Source organism: Zootoca vivipara, chromosome 10, assembly GCF_965207765.1.
Source record: "Zootoca vivipara chromosome 10, rZooViv2.hap1.1, whole genome shotgun sequence".
Lineage (NCBI taxonomy): Eukaryota > Metazoa > Chordata > Lepidosauria > Squamata > Lacertidae > Zootoca > Zootoca vivipara.
Window position 1 is genome coordinate 3,833,254 of NC_142593.1, and position 23,763 is coordinate 3,857,016.

The 23,763-nt window shown below is 44.0% G+C and overlaps 1 protein-coding gene across 13 annotated transcripts in view; it reads right to left on the bottom strand.

Annotated features, from left to right (window-relative positions):
* The window catches only part of PRUNE2 (prune homolog 2 with BCH domain), a 138,693-nt gene extending 116,563 nt beyond the window's left edge, over positions 1-22,130 (bottom strand). For 12 of the 13 annotated variants that reach the window (XM_088653070.1, XM_088653069.1, XM_088653064.1 and 9 more), the window contains exon 1: positions 21,933-22,130. In XM_088653070.1, the coding sequence (XP_088509196.1) occupies positions 21,933-21,968 (36 nt within the window). In that variant the 5' untranslated portion in view covers positions 21,969-22,130. Of the gene's footprint in view, positions 1-11,327; positions 11,543-21,932 lie in introns of those variants that run through there. The other variant, XM_088653065.1, reaches the window with a different exon arrangement.
* Between the last annotated feature and the right edge of the window lie 1,633 nt (positions 22,131-23,763).

A 23,763-nucleotide genomic window follows, 5' to 3' on the forward strand; every position in this document is an offset into this window, starting at 1 on the left:
ACCATGTAGCCTTCCTCTCATGCTGCACTTTGGTTTTCCAGCAGCAGACTTAGAATTGAATAAGGTGGGGAATATTTCTAAACATTAGACACCCAAAGGAACTTGACACTATATATTTTGAAAGTTGTTTGTCTGTTCTTTATGTATATGGACACCATTTTAAGATACCATCAGCAATTTTGAGATTAAGGAACAGGTTTTCATCTATGTTTGTATACAACTGAATGCTATTTTGCATCAGAAGGGTGGCCAAAATCGTTCAACACTGCACTGATTTTAACTACTGGTTTCAGAATTGCACAGATTTCTTTGGTTTCTTAGAATTCCTGAGCAATGTTGTGTATGAGACTGCTAGTTTAAAATGTAAGGGATATGTCATTGTCTTGAATAAGGTCAATCAATTACCTCTCACTCTCACCCTCTTTTACATCTGAATCAGCACCAGTGCTTAAGAGGCAGGAATGGGCTGGATTAGGGCTAATATAATATAGGGGTGAATCCTGATAGAATGGGGTGTTGTAGGTGGGTGTTTTTCAAGTCCAGAATTAGGGAGGTGTCCTGTCCTAGATGAGGTTGTATCCCTCCCTAAGGAATTTGCATGCAGCTGTCACTGGAAGTATACTGTAAGTAGTAAACAATATCCCTGCCCGCCTACAGTACACTTCTGTTTCAGTGTATCTGATGAAGTGTGCACGCACACGAAAGCTCATACCAAAATAAAAACTTAGTTGGTCTTTAAGGTGCTACTGAAGGAATTTTTTTATTTTGTTTCGACTCAGACCAACACGGCTACCTACCTGCGCCTACAGTAGGTTTGTCAGCTATGACTATCTCTGGACCAGGATAGCCTTGACTCTGTTACTCACACTCTAATAAACTTTTGCTTAGTTTATTGCAATGCACTCTGCAAGGGGCACCCCTTGATAATGGTTGATCAGCTGAGAAGCCGGGATTTAAGGAAGCCGCTTCTCAGTTGATCAAGCCCCCAGCCTCCAGCTTGAGCGAACTGAAGTTGGGGCTTCATTACACTGCCCCTCAGCAGAGCAATTTACAGAAGCCACCTGCCTGCACGGTCCCTCTGCAGTATGAGGACTAGACCATGCCGGTGGCTTCATCCAGCATTTATCCCAGGTGAAGCAGGCAGTGTTCCTGAGTCCCTACAACCTAGTGACAGAGGGACTCAGGAATAGTGGCTGCTTCACCTGGGATATACCACCGGGTGAAGCAGCCATTGCACTCTGGCCCACATACAAGTCCTGGGCGATGTATTGATACATCACCCAGGCCTACTCCCTTCTATTGATGCCTAAAGAAGCCTCTTTAATTATTTTATTTATATTAATTGTCGCTAACTATGATACATTACACGGTATTAACATGCCTAAATATTTAATAGATTTGCTATTAATTCGCAATTGATATTGCTTAAGTGGTCAGGCTCATGTTGGTGGCTTCGAGAACACTGTCCAACCATCTCGTCCTCTGTCGTCCCCTTCTCCTTGTGCCCTCCATCTTTCCCAACATCAGGGTCTTTTCCAGGGAGTCTTCTCTTCTCATGAGGTGGCCAAAGTATTGGAGCCTCAGCTTCAGGATCTGTCCTTCCAGTGAGCACTCAGGGCTGATTTCCTTCAGAATGGATAGGTTTGATCTTCTTGCAGTCCATGGGACTCTCAAGAGTCTCCTCCAGCACCAGAATTGAAAGCATCAATTCTTCGGCAATCAGCGTTCTTTATGGTCCATCTCTCACTTCCATACATCACTACTGGGAAAACCATAGCTTTAACAATACGGACCTTTGTCGGCAAGGTAATGTCTCTGCTTTTTAAGATGCTGTCTCCCAAGGAGCAGGTGTCTTTTAATTTCGTGGCTGCTGTCACCATCTGCAGTGATCATGGAACCCAAGAAAATAAAATCTCCCACTGCCTCCATTTCTTCCCCTTCTGTTTGCCAGGAGGTGATGGGACCAGTGGCCATGATCTTAGGTTTTTTGATGTTGAGCTTCAGACCATATTTTGCGCTCTCCTCTTTCACCCTCATCAAAAGGTTCTTCTATTCCTCCTCACTTACTGCCATCAAGGTTGTGTCATCAGCATATCTGAGGTTGTTGATATTTCTTCCAGCAATCTTAATTCCATTTTGGGATTCATCCAGTCCAGCCTTTCGCATGATGAATTCTGCATATAAGTTAAATAAGCATGGAGACAATATACAGCCTTGTCGTACTCCTTTCCCAATTTTGAACCAATCAGTTATTCCATATTCAGTTCTAACTGTAACTACTTGTCCCACATAGAGATTTCTCAGGAGACAGATGAGGTGATCAGGCACTCCCATTTCTTTAAGAACTTGCCATAGTTTGCTGTGGTCAAAGGCTTTTGCATAGTCAATGAAGCAGAAGTAGATCTTTTTCTGGAACTCTCTAGCTTTCTCCATAATCCAACGCATGTTTGCAATTTGGTCTCTGGTTCCTCTGCCCCTTCGAAATCCAGCTTGCACTTCTGGGAGTTCTTGGTCAACATACCACTTAAGCCTGCTTTGTAGAATTTTAAGCATAACCTTGCTAGCGTGTGAAATGAGTGCAATTGTGTGGTAGTTGGAGCATTCTTTGGCACTGCCCTTCTTTGGGATTGGGGTGTAGACTGATCTTCTCCAATCCTCTGGCCACTGCTGAGTTTTTCAAACTTGCTGGCATATTGAGTGTAGCACCTTAACAGCATCATCTTTTAAAATTTTAAATAGTTCAGCTGGAATATCATCACTTCCACTGGCCTTGTTATTAGCAGTGCTTTCTAAGGCCCATTTGACTTCACTCTCCAAGATGTCTGGCTCAAGGTCAGCAACCACACTATCTGGGGTGTACGAGACCTCCATATCTTTCTGGTATAATCCCTCTGTGTATTCTTCCCCCCCCCCAATAATATTTATTCATTTTATAAGAATGAAAAAATACAAAATAGAAAAATACACACAAAAAAGAAAATAACACACAAAAATAAAAAATAAAAAAGGAAAAAAACTCATCTTATTTTCATCTTCTAACTTTCTAGACATTGTTAAATGGGCACTAGATCTGTACATCGACTGCTTCCGCCACAGAATCCAAACGGATGTGACCAGAAAACACCATCGCTTACAACAAAATCTAAACCATGCTGAAAGGAGAGCCATTGATAATCTCAGGAACAACCCAGACATTATAATTAAAGAGGCGGACAAGGGTGGAGCTGTCGCCATCATGAACAAAACTGATTACATCCAGGAGGCTCACAGACAACTTTCCAATACTGCCTTTTACATGAAATTGGACTCAGACCCCACACAAGCATACAAAAAAGAACTGAACAAGATTGTTAAGGAGCTACCCCCACACATCCAAGAACAGATCCTCACAAACACACCAGCAGAACCTCGACCAGGAACTTTCTATCTTCTACCTAAAATACACAAACCAGGAAATCCAGGACGCCCCATCATCTCAGGTATTGGCACCATTACAGTGGGTGTTTCCGGCTATATGGACTCTGTTCTGAAACCATATGCTATCAGTGCTCCCAGCTACGTACGTGACACCACAGATTTTCTGAGGAAAATACAATCTTTGAATAATCTTCCTAACAATATTAGCCACTATGGATGTGGAATCTCTGTATACCAACATCCCACACAATGATGGTTTACAAGCCATAAGGAACACCATTTCAGATAAAACCACAGCAGACTTTGCTACCAAACTCTGCCATTTTGTCCTTACCCACAAACACTTCAAATTTGGTGATGACCTGTTCCTCCCGATCAGCAGCACAGCCATGGGCACCCGCATGGCCCCACAGTATGCCAACATCTTCATGGCAGATTTAGAACAACGTTTCCTAAACTCCTACCCACTCAAACCTCTCTTGTACCTACAATACATTGACAATATTTTTATTATCTGGACACATGGTCAACAGACCCTGGAAACCTTCCACCAGACATTCAATGACTTGGACACTACTATAAAAATACAGGCCTGAAAACAGGCCTTTTGCAGCAACAAGGCCCAACCAACTGAAAACAGGTCTTTTGCAGAAACCAGGCCCAGCATTGCCAAGGGGCCTGCCTGGGGGGGATGGCAGGCCAAATAGGGGACAGGGATAGGTAATGGGTCAGAAGGGGGGGAGACACAGGGATGAAACCTGCCCTCTCCACAGTATCTCGCCTCGGCTTTGCAGACTACGCTGAGTGGATTTAGGGGCCTGCCTGGGGGGGGGGAATGGGGGGCCCAAATAGGATGCAGCATAGAATCAACTGAATATGGGCCTTTTACAGGGCAGTGCCTTTGGGTAGAATAAATGTTATTTCACATAACACACATGGGTAGGGGAGTCAGGGTTGGGACAGGGCAACATTTTACAGAACACACGCACTGGGGGAATGATTGTGTGCAAAATGAACGGCCACAGGGATAACTGGGGGGGGGGGGTAGATGGAGGAGAGGAAGGGAAATCAGATGTGTAAGTGGGGAGGTTAGGGGAGGAGGGGGGAAATCACAGGGATAAGCCGGGGTGGGGGGAAGAGGGGGCATAATAGGTCATGGATCAGGACAGAGTTGGGGGATTCACAGGGATGAGGGAGGTGATGAGGGGGGAATCACAGGGATAAGCCGAAGGGGTGAGGGGAGGAGTGGGGGAATCACAGGGATACGTCATGGATTGGCACAGGGTAGGGGAAATCACACAAATAACCCACAGCAACATGTGGCAGCGCCAGCTAGAATTAAATAAATAGACAGCAGACATAAGGATAGAAGTTTCTCCACTATCTTACTAATAGTTCACATATCCAGGCTCTTACCGGCTTAGCAGATTTATCCAGTTGGCAAAGGCAATGCAATAAGAATGCACAACCCCGGCCACAACAGCTCCCTGGAACCATTAAGGTCCTTAGGTCAATAAACTGCATTTTTAAAAGAGCCATAAGCTCTTATGGCGGAATAAATCAATAACACATTGTGAAATCTTGATGCAGGACATTTTCAGTGCTATTTTTTAAAGCAATGGTCCAAACTGTAAAAATAAAAATAATTTTTGAAAAAAACCACCTGAAGTTAATTTCCTGCACTTAACTACTGTACTAAGGGCTGCATCATGCATTGCATTATGGTTCCTTATCCCTTACAGAGTAGGAAATCTATAATTGCCATCTGGTACGTATTTGTTGGAAAGCTGCATCCAACTCTAGATCTCTTGTGAGAGTATGTTTAACATATTTTAATCCTTATCTGAGCAGGCAAACCTGAAAAGTGTACAATACGCTAACCAACTGACTACGGAGATAAAAGTACTGAATACCCTCCAAGTGTCCCGATTTTCTAAGGACAGCCCCAGAATTAAGAAAGCCACCCTGGCTTCTGATTTGATATTGGAATGTCCCTATTCCCCCCCCAGTGCTGCCACCACCAGCTCAGGATGACCCAGCACTTTTCCCAAGCAGCAGTAGTGGCAAGGGAGCACCCCGTTCTCTCTCCATGGCTGCTGCCAGCCTCCACCCTTGGGCAGCTTGTAGTGGCTTCTGGAGATCAGGTGACGAGGAGGGGGAAGGGCCATGGGCTCACCACTTCACCCTATTGTTCTTCAGTGGGAGTTGTTAATGAGCATTCAGGGATCGCATTAAGAGTTCTATTGGCGATTTAATGAGGGTGCAGAGGATTCAATTTGACTAAGGTGGCTCTGCAAGGCTAAAAAGAAGTGAATAAGAAAGGGGGGGGCTGTAACTTTGATAGACACAGTGATGTTGAAATAAAAAGCAGTGGTGTTCCAGTCTGCCCCTCCTCCTGCATCTGTATACTGCTCTGTAGCTTGCTGAAATTTATTTCTTAGGTGTTTTTGTAATACAACAATACCCTTTTGGTGAAAGACTTTATTACTCCCCTGCCAAGAAAGTAATAATAATAATAATAATAATAATAATAATAATAATAATAATAATAGCTGACATTTCTAGATTTCCACATGAATTAGAGTGTATATCATTTTCCTCTTTTCTTCTGCTGTACTGCATACTTCCAGGTAATCACATACCCAGCAACATTTCTCCAATGAAAATAGGGACATCCATATCTCTTGGGAAGGCAAGCAAACTAATATCAGTGTCCTGGGAGAAGCAAAGATCCTCAGTATTGAAGCAATGTTTCTTCAACACCAACTTTGTTGGACTGGTCATGTGGTTCAGATGTCTGATTATCATCTTCCCAAGCAACTACTCTATTCCAAACTTAAAAATGGAAAGCGTAATGCTGGTGGTCAAGAAAAGAGGTTCAAAGACACTCTCAAGGCCAATCTAAAAATGTTGCATAAACACCAATGGCTGGGAAACACTGGCCTGCGAGCGCTCCAGTAGGAGAACAGCTTTAGGTGTTATGGGCTTTGCAGAGGCATGAACTCAGGATGCAAGGGAGAAACGAGCGAAGAGGAAGGCACGCTTTGCAAACCCTCACTATGATCAACTCCCGCCCAGAAAACTATGTCCCCACTGTGGAAGGACATGTGGATCCAGAATTGGCCTCCACAGTCACTTACAGACTCATGGTTCAAACTCACTTTTCATGGAAGTCACATCTTATCTGGCTATGAGTGATAGAAGAAGAGAAGGAGAAGGAGAAGATAATATCTGGTCGTAGCACTTGCCTACTCTTGCAGTGGGAAAACCTTCAAATATTCATATAAAAGCAATCACACATCGGATTGACACTGTTCCAATGCTGTTCTGCTCAGAAGGAAGATGGCTACCAGAGGAGGCACTTTGGATATGGCTAGGAGCAGCCACCATCCCTGAAGCATGAGACCACGTACACAGCAACCCTTCTGCCTGGGTGATAATCACTGCCCTCCTGGTCTCTGAGTGCCAGACAGGTAGCCATCTCAAGGACAAGAGTGGATCCAACCTCCATGGAATGGGGACTTGGCCAGGACAATAGGGGGTACTCAACTTGGCTAGGAAACAGGAACATATCTATATCAAATCTATCTATCTTCCTTTGTTTTACTTAATGGGTGTAAGGTGGAGGTCAAGGGAGGGACAGGGACAAACCTGATACAGTACCCAGGTTTCCGCCAGAAAAACATTTGGGACACAAATGTGATGTATGTAGGACGTTTTATTAAAAGGCGTTGAGGGTAAAATGGGTTTCTTTCTGCTTCTTCCTTGTGGTAGTTGGAAGTCCTGTTGCAACAATTCATTGAATAAAGAACAGGCCTCACCAGAGAGCCAAGGCTGTGCAGGGGACCCCACGACTCACCCCCCACCCCACCCCCACCCCCCGGAGATGAAGAGAAAGGGAAGGAATGCTACTTACAGCCTGCCCATTTTGTCCACGAAAAGATCCCACCCTCCTCTCTAAAGTAACTAACTATCTAAAATGCCCACCCAAGCCTAAATCTGACCCCAACCCCAACCCCTGCCCCAAGTCTACACCTAACCCCCGCCCTAACCCTACACTTAACCCTAACTACTCTATGTACAAAATATATACAAACTATGCACAGATGTGCACAAAAAAAGAACAAAAATAATATAAAGAACAAAAAATAAAATAAAATAAATAAAAGTGCCAAAAGAAAAGAAGAAAAGAAAAGAAAAATAAAACCAAAGAAATTAAAGTAATAAATCAAATAAAAGTAATAAATCAAAATCAAAATAAGAAACCGGAAAAATAACAACAAACCTCCTCTCCTCTCCTATTCGCCACCAACCGCCACTAACTCCTCTCTCTCTCTCTCCTCGCCTCACTACTAACCCACAATGGCTGCCTGCAAGTCAGTGGCTTTTAAAGGAGAAGCAAGAGAAGTCACAAAGGAGGGCGGGTCCTTGTCACCGTGGAAACCCCCCCCCAGGACCTGGCCCCACCTGGCCCCTCCTGAGTGGTGATGCTCCTTTGTCAGAACTCGGAGGCACCTGCTGTTCCGCCTGGAGCTGGGCTGGGAATCCCCCCCCCAAATCCCGGAGAGCTGCTGCCAGTCAGTGCAGGCTAGTTGAAGATATTGAGATATTGAGCAGCTGGAAAGTGAGCAGAGGAGGGTGACCAGGATGATGAAGGGCCTGGAAACCAAGCCTTATGAGGAACGGTTGAGGTAGTTAGAAGCCAAGCCTGATCCATATTATAGATAACATTAAACAGAAGTGTGTGTGCCATGGGCGTAGGCAGGGGGGCAGGAGGAGGAGCTGCCCCCCCCTAGAAGCAAAAAATTAATGTATTTTACAGACCATAACCAGCACTTTTCCCCTCCAAAAACTGAAGTGGAAAGGGCTTTGCAAGAGCAGCTAAGTCTCAGCTTGCTGGGGGTGGGGGGGACACAGCTGTAACAAAAACACATCAAATAAATAAAGCAAAGTGGCTACCAGTAGTTAAGCAGTTAAGACAATGGAGCAGATATCCCCAGGCAAGATTCGATAGCTGACCACTTCACCCTATTGTTCTTCAGTGGGAGTTGTTAATGAGTTCTATTGGCGATTTAATGAGGGTGCAGAGGATTCAATTTAACTAAGGTGGCTCTGCAAGGCTAAAAGGAAGTGAATAAGAAAGGGGGGGCTGTAGCTTTGACAGACACAGTGATGTTTATAAAAAGCAGTGGTGTTCCAGTCTGCCCCTCCTCCTGCATCTGTATACTGTAAATCAGGGGTGGCCACCTCCCAAGAGACTCCGATCTACTCACAGAGTTTAAAACTGGGAGTGATCTACCCCCTTTTGGGGGGTTCAGGTCAAAGCTGTTGAGGTTTTTTTAAGGAAGGGAAGCCCTGTTTTTTGGGGTTTAGGTCAAACTTGTTGAGCTTCTTTTAGGAGAGAGGGAGACCCATTTTTGTTTAGGGCTTCGTGTCATAGTTCAACTTTCTTTAGGGAGGAGGAAAATTTTGGGTGAGCTATTTTAGGGGTGCCAGTGACCTACCAGTGATCTACCACAGACATCCAGTGATCTACTGGTAGATCACAATCTACCTGTTGGACGTGCCTGCTGTAAATCAAGCAGAGAGAAAGCTGCTTACAAGGCTCCTGTACAGGCGTACCGTTATCTTCCTCTTGCTGCAGAGTTCCAGCATCACAGCGTCACCCAGAGGCACCCACAAATATGAGTTATCCCTCTCTCTATTTCTTCCTTCCTTCCCTCCCTCTTCCATCCTTAATAAAATACGGGGGGGCGGATAAGCCCCACATAGAAAGCCCATCAACATGGGGGTGACTCTTTCAAATACAGTATTTACCAGTAATGGGGAGGGGAGAGGCACCTAGGCCTCTAGGAGTTGCCTGCTATGCCTAGGACAATTCAAGAAAGCAGAATGATGCATATGCTATGGTAATATATCAATAGAATCATAGAATTGTAGTCGGAAGGGACCACAAGGGTCATCTAGTCCAACCCCCTGCAATGCAGGAATTTTTTCCTATGGTGGGGCTTGAACCCACGACATGGTTGAAATATTATGCTGATATGCAGCAACGCCTCGGAGCCGTCGTGACTGCGGCCGTGCCTTGCCTCGCCTTCGCCCGCCCTGCCACCCCCTCTCGCCTGCCCGACCCTCCCGTCCTCTCCAGCCAAGCAGGGTAGCCGCCGCCGCTGCCAGCCCCAGAAGCACAAGGTGGCCGCTGCCGCCGCTGCCGCCACCACAGTATCGTCAGGCCCGCTGGCCCTGTAGCCCCGCCCACATTCCCACTTCGTGGCCCCTCCCCTCCCATGCCTTGGCCCAGCCCCTGAACGACCATGGCTTCCCCCCCCTAGTTTTGATCCTGGCTACGCCCCTGGGAAGGGCTGCTGCTGCCAAGGTCCAGCCCCATGTGATATACTGGCTCCGAGGGGCAGGCAGAGGGCAGGAGCCCCCTGAGCGGGAAGAAAAGTGTAGCGGAGAGCATGGAGTCTTGATTTTTTAAAGAAAAATAATATTTTGTGCATCCACATCTAGTCTTGTCCCTTTCTATAATTTATTTATTGGTGTGTGCTTTTCTGTTTGTAAATCTACTAAAGAATAAAATTAAATAAAATCGGAATTAAGGGGTTTTATTGGGACAGCGGAGGGCGTGTGTTGTGTCCCATGATCAGTGTAGTCTCATCCGTCTTCTGATAGGAAATGCTCTAGGGGGGAAGGGGGGGTCAAGGAGAGTCAGTTGCAAGGAAATGAGAAATGTCTGTATTTTCATCTGAGGAATGTTGAAGGCATATTACTGCAGAGGGGAAGGAGACGGAGATACTGGGAGGGGGAGGGAGAACCAAGGGACTCTACTGTTCTATTGTATAATGTGAAAACCCCAATGAATGATAGATTAAAAAATATACATTGCAAATTTATCTTTTGTCACTGGGCAATGCTCAAAACTGCACATGTGAAACAGATTACATCTTTAAAATACAATGTATGTCATATCCTTTAGATCAGCCCTTGAAAACATGTTGCCCTCAAGATGCTTTGGCATTTCCTAACTCCCAACACCCCTTGGCCTTGCTGAATGAGCTTAGTGGGAGGTGAAAGCCAACAACAGCTGGAGGGCACCAGGTTGGAGAAGGCTGCCTTAGATTTCTCGTCCACCGTGAGGTTGTTTTGTTTTGACCTAAAGTCAATAGCAGAATGGGCTTTAAAATCAATATCAGGCATACCTGGCTTGTTTTCAGCCACATTACTACCTGTTTTCATCCATTACAATTCACCTGGGCATATGTTTTGGTTTATGACTAGTCCTGCTGCACAAAGTACATTCAGGCAGATTCTGTACTTCAGTTTCCCTTTTTAGTTCATTCTAGGTAATTATTAACTAAACTGCATCAAATCCACTGCCATCATCTTCTGAGCAAACTTACTCAGTCTGTAAAAGGTCTAATTCCTTTCCAAGGGCCTCGCACAGGACACATCCTCATTGAATTATGACCTCAATATTGATATTTTATAGTCAATGGTTTCATTTTACTGTTGCCTATCCTGACTTGGGGACGCGAGTGGCGCTGTGGTCTAAACCAGAGAGCCTAGGGCTTGCCGATCAGAAGGTCAGCAGTTCGAATCCCCGCAAAGGGGTGAGCTCCTGTTGCTCGGTCCCAGCTCCTGCCAGCCTAGCAGTTTGAAAGCACGCTCTAGCAGGAAGGTAAACAGCGTTTTCGTGCGCTGCTCTGGTTTGCCAGAAGCGGCTTAGTCATGCTGGCCACATTACCAGGAAAAACTATCTGCGGACAAACGCTGGCTCCCTCGGCCTATAGAGCAATATGAGCGTGCAACCCCAGAGTCGTCCACAACTGGACCTAATGGTCAGGGGTACCTTTACCTTTACTGTCCAAACAGAAAATATTCATCAGTTAAAAGCCTGCCTCACTTACCATGAACTTCTTTCTCTTGTGAACTGGCACTCCTTCCCAACTAAAGACCAGCAGAATGAGGATGAGTGGTTCTCATGACAGACAAATACACTGAGAAATAAGATAGTTTGCCAGTTTGAAAGGGCACAGGTGCCTCACCGTGAAAAGCTGGATCATTCCCTTCTCCTATGATGTTGCAGAGTTTCAAGTCAGGTGGGGGACGGAATCTGTTGTGCAATGTAATAACATTCAGCCTTTGGATGTTTTGATTACAAAATGTTGTATCAGCATTATTTTATCCAGGATGGGAACATAAAGCAATGTTGAGCCATGATAGCTTTTTATCGGCACAGCGCATTAGCCGTTGTTTCCAGCTTCTCTTTTCTCCCCTAGCCCAACCCACTCATTATCTGACTGAGTAGATTATAGGGGGAGGGAAAGGAAAACCACAACCTTCCTGTCCCTGAAAGAAAACATTTAAGGTTGCTGCAATCCAATAGCAGTGGGCGGGGTGGGGGGGTGAAGGACACTTTACAGTCTCAAAGCCATTTGGACGATCTCCAGAGGACATCTTGCAAGCAATGGGTGGAGCCAGAGGCAAAAGCAGGCAAAGCACTGACTGTAAATTCTGCCTTAGCACAAGAGACTAGTTTCTATACACAGGCACACAGCCCTCTCTGCCCTCCATCCAGAGAAGCAAGAATCATTATCAGAGGCAAAATATTGGGTACTACCGGTACTACTCAGCATGGTAAGACCACCAGACATCATAAGACTATCACCTAAAGTTCAGCCATCCTGTTTTTGTGCTAAATTCTTTCATCCTTCTCTGGGAACAGAGCACTGCTCTCACAATGGGACTTTGCCTTCTCCTCTCTTCCCATCTGCAGCACCCTGTGCACCTCCATCCTCCAACAGCTGCTCCAGAGACTTGGGGGGGGGACTTCCCATAGGAACATAAAAGTCTGTGGGATCAGGCAAAATGCCCCATCTAGTTCAGCACCCTGTTCTCACAGGTGCCTGTGGGCACTGCCAGAAAAAGAGGTACCTCCCTTGTTCTCTTATAATGGCAATGGCACCCACCTGAGAGGTGCCAGAACTGAGTTCCGGCTGAAGAAAAAGCCCTGCCTGTGGGGAACACACAAGCTGGTCCAAGCACAAGAGCACTCTCTTCTCCTGCGATTTCCAGCAACGGGTATTCAGAAAAATTACTGCCTCTAATTGTAGAGGCAGAGTATAGCCATCATGGCTAGTAGCTATCAATAGCCTTCTTCCCCCATGAATTAGTCCAATCCTCTTTTAAAGCCATCCAAGTTGGTGGCCATCCCAGCCTCCTGTGAGTTTCACAGTTTAAACACTGCATGAAGTCCTCCAACATTTAACTTCCTTTTGTAGCACAGTCTCCCTTTATGCTGTATTTATTTATTTTAAAGCAGCCTTTGACTCCATACCCAGAGCCAAACTTTGGGGGGAAATTGGAGGTCTCTAAACTTGACAGGCACTTGCTATATTTAATAATATGCAGGCTACATGAAGAGATCATGCTCAAAGTGCAATGCAACCCCCAGGGGCATCTTTCCAACACTATTGGAACTGAGAAAGGTGCCAAACAAAGGTGCATACTGGCTCAACTTTTATTTAATTTCTATACTAATGCTATGGTATCTTTTCTCCATAAAATGAATTATCACCTCCCAAAATTGGCAGGGAAGCATATCCCAGTCCTGCTGCATGCAGATGATGCAGCAATTCTTTCAAGAACACCCATAGGGCTTAGAAGAGCTATGAAAGCATTGGCAGCAGAAAAGCCCATGGGGATTATGCTGCTGAGAAGTGCAACTGCCATACTTAAATATCGTAGGACCAAAGAAGAACATTATATACCCACAGCCCTTAAACTGTTTGAAGCCAAGTCCATCATGCAGCTTTTATATGGTGCCCAGCTAGGCCCCTTCACTAATCTCATATCACTGGAACTACTGCAATCTAAGTTTCTAAAATCAGCTTTTCAAGTGCCAAAATATGTCTCAAATTTGTCCTGAGACAGGCCTTGTAAGAGCAGAGGCTAGGGTGTGGACGGCCACACTTAATTTCTGGCTTAGACTATCCTTTTACCCACATGGCCTTGCCTCCCTAATGATAAAGGGCGACTTTCAAACAACATGGAAATGAGCAGTGGTAGACAAAACGTTAACTCTAGGTCTTACCCCATAGCTTTTACTCAGCATGCGCTATGCACAGGCCAAAGAAACCATTAAACAGCTTGTGGTTGATACAGAAAGTCAGTCACATCTAGCCAGGTCACCAAATTTCACCACCAGTGAAAACATTAGGTACCCCACCGCCACAATGGTATATTTAACTAATCTTGAAATTCCAAAACAATGAAGAGTTTTCACTCTGGCTCATTGCCAGGATCTCCCTTCAGTTTTAGGGAGGAGTGGTAGATTAAATTGATGGACTATGACGAAATGGCAAAACCTACCAAAGCAATATGCATCTGGGAACTGGGGAGCTATGAATCAGCAATTAAAATGAAAAATTTAGTTATGAGCCAAATTTAGTTAGTCTGCCAGATGTTGAACTCAGCCCCAGCAAGCATGGCTGATAACCCAGGATTATGGGAGTTGTGGCGCTGTGGGTTAAACCACAGAGTCTAGGGCTTGCTGATCAGAAGGTCGGTGGTTCGAATCCCTGCAATGGGGTGAGCTCCCATTGCTCGGTCCCAGCTCCTGCCCAACTAGCAGTTCGAAAGCACATCAAAGTGCAAGTAGATAAATAGGGACCGCTCTGGCGGGAAGTTAAACGGCATTTCCATGCGCTGCTCTGGTTCGCCAGAAGCAGCTTTGTCATGCTGGCCACATGACCTGGAAGCTGTCTGTGGACAAACGCCGGCTCCTTCAGCCTATAGAGCGAGATGAGCGCCGCAACCCTAGAGTCGGACACGACTGGACCTGATGGTCAGGGGCCCCTTTACCTTCACCTAGTTCAGCAATATCTGATGGACCACAAATTGGCCTATGTGTTGGTGGGTGTTAGCAAGAAGAAAAATCTGCCTGACTTTCTTTTCTAACTCTCTGCATACATTAAACAGAGCCCTGGCTTTGTGCCAGCTGAAGCATAGCAAAGCCCAGCAAGCAATGCTGGGTTTAGTTGAACACTTTCTAGGTGTGTGAGTAAAACAGCCCAAGATGATCATTTGAAGCAGTTTTTATCCTTCTCTCGGTTACAGGACAGGGAAGCTCAGGTTTCCCAACTCCCTGCTGTTAATGTCTTATTAGGAAACATATTACAGCTTTTTACATAATGAATTACCTGTCAGTCATGGCTGCCATGCCAAGTGTAATTAAAACGAAATCAGGTCAACAATTGCACATGCCAACTGTGTATATTTAGAAGGCACTCTCCCTGGGCTTTTAACAGAAGTTGTCATAGATATTTAAGGTCCAAAATCCTTTTTTTCCCATTTATTTATTTTTAAAGAACCATCTTTCATGCCATTGTCTTAATACAGAACAATATCTAACCTTTTACAATAAGAAGGAGGAAGTCAAAGTAAGAGTTAAACAGAACATCATTAGCAAACCTTTAACCCACTAGCTACTCTGGAGACTGGATTCACAGAGCAAAATAAACCTCCTTTTACTCATTTTTATTATTTTATTATTTATACCCCGCCCATCTGGCTGGGTCTCAAGCTATTCTGCTCCTTCTTTCACATAGGCCTAAGCAGAAACAATTAAGATAATGTGGAGGGGAAGGGGCTCTCCTTAATCCAAAGATGCTTACCAACCATAACTCAGTAAAAAGCAAGGGCATATTAAATTGCTATACTTTTAGACATTCACTAATAAAAGTGGCTGTTAAAATGGAAGACTCGGTGACCTCATAATGTTGGTTAGCTACCTAATTAAAATCTGCTCATCATTACAAGAGTGGGAAACTGGTTTTGGAAACTGTATTAAATTGAATTCATTCAGTTACAATTTGCAATAATTTGGAACATCAATAAAAATAACTGGCAAAAAATATGCTCATCGATCACAGTACAAATATTATACACACACTTTCCCTTGAAAGCATCAACACTGCAGGTGGCAACAAAAAAAGACAGCTGTTATTTTTAAGATCGATTCTGCACAGTTTTCACATGGCATATTTTCAGCCTGGTATTTCTTGGAAAAATAAAAGGTCAAATTTAAAACACTATTTCTACAAACATATTTTAGGTGTCTGCACTGCAACTTTCCAGCCAACAGAACTTCATAAATATTTATACTTGGCAACAGTGATTTCCAGTTACTCTGAGTTTTCAATATGCTTATCAGGGCAGTGCTGGTAATGTATAATTAACCGTCACTTTTAATACAGAGGGTGTCTATAATTGTTTAGTTGTTTACTTAACCTAACTCCTCATTTGTTACATTGAGCCAGTGTGGTGTAGTGGTTAAGAGCAGTACACTCGTAATCTGGGGAACCGGGTTCGAGTCTCTGCTCCTCCATATGCAGCTGCTGGGTGACCTTGGGCTAGTCACACTTCTCTGAAGTCTCTCAGCCCCACTCACTTCACACAGTGTTTGTTGTGGGGGAGGAAGGAAGAGGAGAATGTTAGCCACTTTGAGACTCCTTCAGGTAGTGATAAAGTGGAATATCAAATTCAAACTACTCTTCTTCTTCTTCTTCTTCTTCATAGAATCATAGAATTTTAGAGTTTGAAGGGACCCCAACAGTCATCTAGCCCAACCCCTTGCAATGCAGGAATCTCAGCTACAGCATTCATGACAGATGGCCACCCAGCCTCTGCTTAGAAACCTCCAAGGAAGGAGATTCCATCACCTCTCATGACAGTCTGCTCCAGTGTCAAATAGCTCTTACTGTCAGAAGGTTCATCCATTAATTTGAGTCCTACTCACCAAAGCAGAGAACAAGTTTGCTCCACCTTCCATGGGACAGTCCTATCAAGAATAACCTGATTCAACAAAATTGCTTATGTATGCAACCACAGCTCCTAGGATGCTCTTTGCACAGAGACTGAAAAAGGACACTGTCCCAACAAAGGAAGAATGGCAAGGTAAAGTTGATGGACTATGCAGAAATGGCAAAACCTACGGGAAGATTAAGAAATCAAGAAAGTACGGGGAAGATATGTGGATTATCTAAAAATTATTGTAAACAATTAAATACATTAACAGGAATAATTTAAAATCAAGCAGTTAAAAGGTGACTTTGGAAGGAATACAGAGAGAAATAAAAAGAATTACTGGGGAATCGCAGTTTTTTAAATGTTTTTTATAAGAAACCAAGGAAGGGGAGGAGGAAAGTCAAATTAACTATGTATGCAATTGTAATTGATGATTATTATAGTTAAATTAAAAAATTAGAAAAGAACTTATTTTAAAAAACCACACAATTGTCTCAATTTCCATTTGAACTAAATAACACCACATTTTTAAATAAAGTTGAAGAATACATGTGAGTTTTCATAATTGTGAGTTGGTTGAATTCTTGGCTGTTCCAACAGAAATAGGGCAAGAGGGGTTTCCAGCTACGGTATGTCATGAGTCAATGGCAGTTGTTCTTTGCAGCCCTCTGCAGGCTGCGAGGAAGTTCAGGCAGGGGAAAGGGAGGATTTATAAGGCAAAAATCCTGGCAATGCTCCTCAGTGGGTTCTGAGGAGTTCACTGCATCCCGCTGTGCCATGCAATCCCATGTCTGCCAACTTGAAAGGCAGAGCAGGAGTGACCTGGGAGTGTTTCCCTGCCATGGACGAGCCTCCGTTACCAGCATTATTTGTGGATGGTTCCTCCATAATTTGGACAATTGGCTTTAATCAAGACACGCTCCTGGACCGACATATGCTAATGGACTGCAAGTAATCAGCTGCTGAAAGGACTGGGCTTGGCTCTCTGAAGGTATTTGTGTATTTTCTGAAGCTTGAGAATCCTTACAAAAGCCAGGAAAGTAAAGGGGAGGACAAGACGCTTTGTGCTTTCTTGAGTTTTTCAAATGGTCTTTCCTTTCCTTGTCCTCCCCTGCCCAATGAAAGAGACGTGTGTACCCACTGCTTTGTTACTATGTTTGACACTTCAAAAAAAGAGGGGGGAGGCTTTTGATTGATGCTCAATAAGGAATTTTACTAAGGTTTTGCTATGCCCCGCCCTCAGTTGAGGCTGAATGGATTTTATCTACGACCATTTCTGGATGGGTGTGTTGTCAGAGGAATGCCGGGTGGGGGTGATCTGCAGCCAAATTCAATGTTGAATTGGAGAACTGTGTGTCGAGAAAGAACTCCAGAGGGGAATTTAATGGCCTAGAAGTGCTCCCTGTTAGTTATGTATGGCTGAGGCTCATATGCTACTTTGTAAACAGCGGAAGGAATGGAATGTGATCATCCAGATAAACATTGCAAATAACTGAACAATGGAAGTTAGTAATGAACTCTCTCAGCCCACCAGGTCTGGAACAAAAATGTATATGAAGGACTACACACATGAACTGGATTTTATATTTATAAGATGTACCAGAGATGCTGTTTGTAAGGAGGAAAAAGCAGTCAACTGGAAGAATGGCTAATGGTTAGTGAAGGATGACAACAGGACACTACAGTTGTACCTTGGTTTTCAAACAGCTCAGTTCTCAAACGTTTTGGCTCCCGAATGCCGCAAACCCGGAAGTAAGTGTTCCAGTTTGTGAACTATTTTTGGAAGCCAAACGTCTGACAGGGCTTCCATGGCTTCCAATTGGCTGCAGGCAGTCAGAAGCCATGCTTTGGTTTCCAAATGTTTTGGAAGTAGATCCAAGGTACGACTGTAAATAAGAAATAATGCGGCTATGGGAGGAAATGATCGACATATGTTTTCAACAAAGCAGGAAACCTGATTTTAAGAAATTGTATTAAAGTAATTCGGTTTGATTTGTAATAATTTGGAATAATAATAATAATAATAATAATAATAATAATAATAAAGAAAGAAAGAAATAGGGCAAGAGGTTATTGAAATCACCTACAGCCTTTGGAAACTATTTCTAAAGCAGCCAAAAACAAATCGTGAAAAACATATCTTAGTTCAGATATATCCACTTCCTTGACAGACGTGAGCTAAAATCTGAATAGCTGTATTCCTTTATTTTTATTTAAAACATTTCTTAACCAACTTTTATGAGAAGATCCCAGGACAGTGTATAAAAGTCTGAAACTACTTTCTAGAACATATAATACAACAAACAAGAAAATAAATACCAGGTTAAAGTCATAAAAGGAAAGAACAAAATGTCTAACTTACAACCCATCTAAAAAGCCTAGGAAAATAGGAAAGTTTTATTCTGGTGCCAAAAAGATTGTACTGGTGGCGCCAAACAGGTCTCCTTAGGGCAGGCGTTGGCCTTAAAATGAGCTTGCTTGTTGCTGGGCCCGTCACAGCGGAGGCATGACAGATGTGTGCAGTGAAATCCAGGCTGTTATGGGTCCCATAGAAGCCTTCAACACACCAGGCTGCCCCTGGGATCCAGTAAAGTCAACTCTCTTTTGTCGTCATCATCTTCTTTTAGTCCAATCACTCAATGGTTGTTTGTTATATTAGTGCTGTTGATTTTAATTTTTAAAGCGGCGTGAGTTCTATTCCAGGGGAAAGGTGAGAGAAATAAATAATATTCTCTTAACAGAAGGGTCTGAAGTGTGTCGTTCTTTAAATCTGATTTAGGATATTGCTTTTTAAATGTTCCTGATTTTTCATGTAGTTGATTCTTCTAGGACAAGGAGGGGGAAGTCCCCCCCCTCTCCCCTAAGCCCCAACCACTGGCCCTGCTGCTGGGAGTTAAAGCCCAGGAACATGCAGAAGACTATTAGTTCCCAATCCTTGTTCTAAAATATGTTGTTGTTTAGTCGTTTAGTCGTGTCTGACTCTTCGTGACCCCATGGACCATAGCACACCAGGCACTCCTGTCTTCCAGCTAATCAGAAGTTTAAAAGAAAAAGACACCGAGGTTGCAAATGTGTCTTGCTTTTTTTTTATCAGAAGAGAATGTCTGTGTCTACACAGCCTGTCCTGTTGTATGAACGGGTCCATTAACTATGAAAGCTCAACCCCAAACCAATAATAAATCAGTATGCATTTAAGCTTTCACAGCACTTTTTGATTTCCTGCTCACAAACTAATACAGCAGTTTTTCTAAAATTTATCCTTGAATGCAATTTACCTAGTTTATATTCCACCATGATTGTGCTTTAATTCACTGTTGCAGAGCACTTTCAGGAGCTCTTCCAAAATGTATCATTAGCTTCAGTTTTAACATTTCAATGCTTGGAAATATTCACATTCCTTTTGCTTTGTACATGTCTGATCTACTTGAGGACAGTGCCCTTTTTGTGGGAAAAAAGGTGTCAGGACTCATCATGAAGTTCCGCTCTCGGCTGACTGGCTGCGGCTGCTGCCAGGTGAGCCACGCTGCAGGCCGGGCTCAGTGAGGGAGAGAGCCCACCAAGTGCCCAGAACTAGGCTCGCTGTTGCCGGAAGATGTGGCATTCTGCCTCTACGCCATCCGTAAGGCCTTCGAGGAAGCCAGAGTCCTCTTGGTGTTGCCCGGCCCGGCCACCACCACTGTGCTGCCACAGGATGAGGACAAGGAGGAAGCACTGCCACCAAGACTGGCAATGCCAAGGGGTCCACTGCTATGGGCACAGGAGAAAAGGTGCGCCCTCCTCACACGCTCACTTTAGAAGCCAAGATTAGGGGAGGAAGGTGTGGGCACTGTGTACTGGTGAGTACTGCCATCCCTCATATCTGAGGGGTATGAATGCAGGGGGTGCAGCTATTTCATGAAGGTAGAAGCTATTTCATGAAGGTGCAGTCAGTAGACCATGAGACTCTTAATCTCAGGGTTGTGGGTTTGAGCCCCATGTTGTGCAAGAGATTCCTGCATTGCAAGGGGTTGGACTAGATAGCCCTTGTTGTCTCTTCCAACTCTACCATTCTATGCTTCTAAAAAATCCCTTTTTAAGTCTCTTTCTACCAACTAACTGAAAGATCCAGTGTCATATGCCCTCTTCTATCTTTGGTCCAAAGCTGGCATGGGCAGACCTGTTGTTAGCCAGAACCAATAAAATCTGGCCATTGGATTCTCTCAAAGATAGCAGCCAGCATAAGATCTTAGAAGCAGAACTTTAAAAACAGGCCTCAAGACTTGCATGGCTCATTCCCTGCCATGTGACCATGACATCATGCTTAATATAGGCTTCAGTCTGTTCTGTTCAGGCTTTTGAGATAAGTGGATCATAAATTATGTATTTCCCCCTGTGCTTTGTCATCAGAGATTTTTAAGTATCATGTTCCTTTGTGTTAAAACATTGCTTCGGGAGGGAAAGTTTACCAGAACTAGCATACTGTATTAACAAAGGCAAAATATTTATTGCTATTTGTGTACAGTGAAAGAAGAACCTAATAGGAAGTATTAAACAGAGACTTTTAAAAATCATTGTATACAACTTTGGCAACCAAAAAGAGGTGTCAAAACAAGCAAGTTTGTAGCAAAAGACAAATTTATGGTTACTTTCCACCAACAGTAAGAAAGGAAGGTTAGATATCGTGAATTGTACCCACAGGGCTGGACCTTGAATATACAGTAAAGGCAAACTGAATGTAGTGAACATCCGCTCTCTTTTTTAAGTGAATCTCATTTATGTTTATTTGACTATGTGGAATGGTGAATGTGTACTATTATGCTGAGTTTAATCAGGATTTCAATGCTGGATCTTCAGAAAAACAGTTTTAAACCATTGTTAAAAGGTATCACCTCCTTCAGACTGAGTTGAAATAGCTAAAATAATAAGAAGGTACACATTATTTGCTAGACTTCCATTGCAATTAGAAATACTACACAAACCATCTTGAAGGTAAAGAGATGTCCACACTGCTATATTGGGCCAAACTTTCATTTCGTTCCAATCAACAAACAATTCTGAGTTAAAAACATTCACAACAACCAAAATATTGCACCAGAAGCTTCATCCACGCATAGAAATATATATTTATCATATTTTGTGTTATTCCAAATTTGTCAAACGTCTTTCTTAACATCTATTCTCTGTGTCCTGAACAGTCAAAAACAAAAAACTTGTTCAGAGTTCCACACTATTTATTACGGGGTAGAATATTATAGGTTCAATCCTGTACACATTTACCGTGGGAGGAAGCCCCACTGAACACAGTGGATTTAATTCTGAGTAAATGCGCACAGGATTGCACTGGGTGAACTTTGGGTGAAAGGACTGTGGTTTTCTAAAGTGATAGGTCCCAAAACTTGCCATCTGCCCTTCACAGGATGCTTTACAAACAAATACACAGCAACTTCTTGGGGTGGGGTGGGGGTTCACTGCAATCTCCTGTGCAGCTGTTTGATCACCTAAGAAGCATTGGATTCCTTAGAGCAAAAGCATTCAAAGGCCTATCTTTATTCAAGATGCTGATTCACACCAGGTCGTTTGGATGCCTTCCAAAAGTTGTTTGTTTGTGTGTGTGTTTTAAGCAACAATATAACATACAGGGAGACTAGCTCACAGAATAAATCAAACAAACAAACAAACAAACAGAAACTTCTTTACAGTTGCACTTTCCGTCCTATAGAACTTACCAGCTTGGTTTTGGTGCGCTGCAGAAATTCTTCCATCTTGTTTGTTGGCCTGCAGCTTTTGCGCAGCCAGGGCGAAGTCCCATGCCAGAGCCCGGCCGGGGCTGCTTTTGGGTAGGGCGGTTCCTGCCTGCCGCAGCTGCCGCGGTTGGTGCTGCTGCTGCTGCCGCTGCCTCTTCCGCTCTCGCTCCGGCTCCCGGCAGACCAGCCCGCTGCCGGCTCTCCCTATTTAGGCAAAGTGGGATCCGGCAGCCCGGGGCGCGGGGGCGGGAGCGAGGGGAAGAGTTCGCGCGATTTCACAGGCCGGCCGAGCTCCTCCGCCAATCTCCGAGGCGCTCAAGCGGCCTGACGTCACGCAGGCAATTGCTGCAACCATGGACAGCGCCCAAAAGTGAGGACAAAGTGAGAATGCAGAGATCTGCAGCAAATAGGGAGAGAAGGAGCCAAGCTCTCGCTGTCGCTGTCGAGAGTTGCTGTGCATGTAGGAGAAGCAGCAGGAGTGCTGTGATGTGTCGCTGGAGGTTTCTGTTCTGGGGAAAAGGTGACGATTTAAGAATGAGGATGCCACATAACTTTTTGGTGCTCTTTTAATGTATTAAAATCTTAGTCACCTGTTGCTTCCTCGTCAGGGAGTAGAAACTCGAGTTTGCCAAATACGATCCAAAGTTTACCATGTTTGCTCATAAGTAAACCCTTTGGGTTTCAATGGAACTACTCTGTAAGTACTGTATGCTGAAGATGGCAGCGTTCAAATGATGAACTATCTGTTTCATTTTGATGGGTTGTTGGTTTTCATTACAACGTCCTGACCAAACAGTAAAGCATTAGGGGCACTTCACACTTTACTTTTTTAAAAATCTATACAGAACCCACTTCTGTGTAGGAGACTGTGCAAGTCTTTCTTGCATATTGTTGTTTGTGGAGGCCTTGCACATGTCTGTGAACATTTCTGAATGTGCATGCCAAAAGTGCACATGCCAAAGGATGTCCACATGAGCAGTATACAAATTCCTACATGTAAATGAGTTTTAAATTTAGCAAAGTGGCATTTTCTCTTTACAGCCAATTACATATTCCTGTTTTGCTAACTGGGCAAGTCAAGTATATGGTTATAAATGGCTCAAGATGCTGCCAAAAAACTAACTTTTGCATTGCCAAGTAAAGAAAGAAGGCTGGAAACACTGTTTCTCCATATTTTGAATCTGCTTTGGAATATCAATATGCATCTGTCATGGACTTGGTCCAGAATGTTCATTGTGATTCTGTAATTACATTCATCAGACATATAAAGAATGGCACTATTTCTATTATACTAGCTTTGGTTGCTGCAGAACAGGGATGGGGAGCCAATGGCCTTCCAGATGTTGTTGGACTCCAGTTCCCATCAGCCCCAACCAATGATCAATTGTAGTCCATGGTCCTGGTAGCCCAATAATATTATGCAATGTGCCACATTGTGCAATGCACACACTGACCAGGTCCCTTCACCACCAAGGCTTCATCACCTATATCCCACCAATGAAAAATGTGGTTATTTCACTATTTTTACAGAAGCCTGACTTGCCCCAACTCTCTTTGGCATATTCTTCTCCCTGTTGCTCCCATATGCCTTCAGCCCAACCTAAGATGAGGGTCTCTTCAACCTGGCATGTCTCCATTCCAAGGAAAAAATGTGTTGGGTCCTTATCTGCTATATGCCGTTTGCAGATGATGCAGCCTTGATAGTGCACTCTGAGGAAGCTCTACAGAGACTCATCAGATGTTTTGCCCAAGCATGCAAGGAGTTCAGCCTTACCATCAGCCTGACAAAGATCAACATCCTGGGTCAGGACGT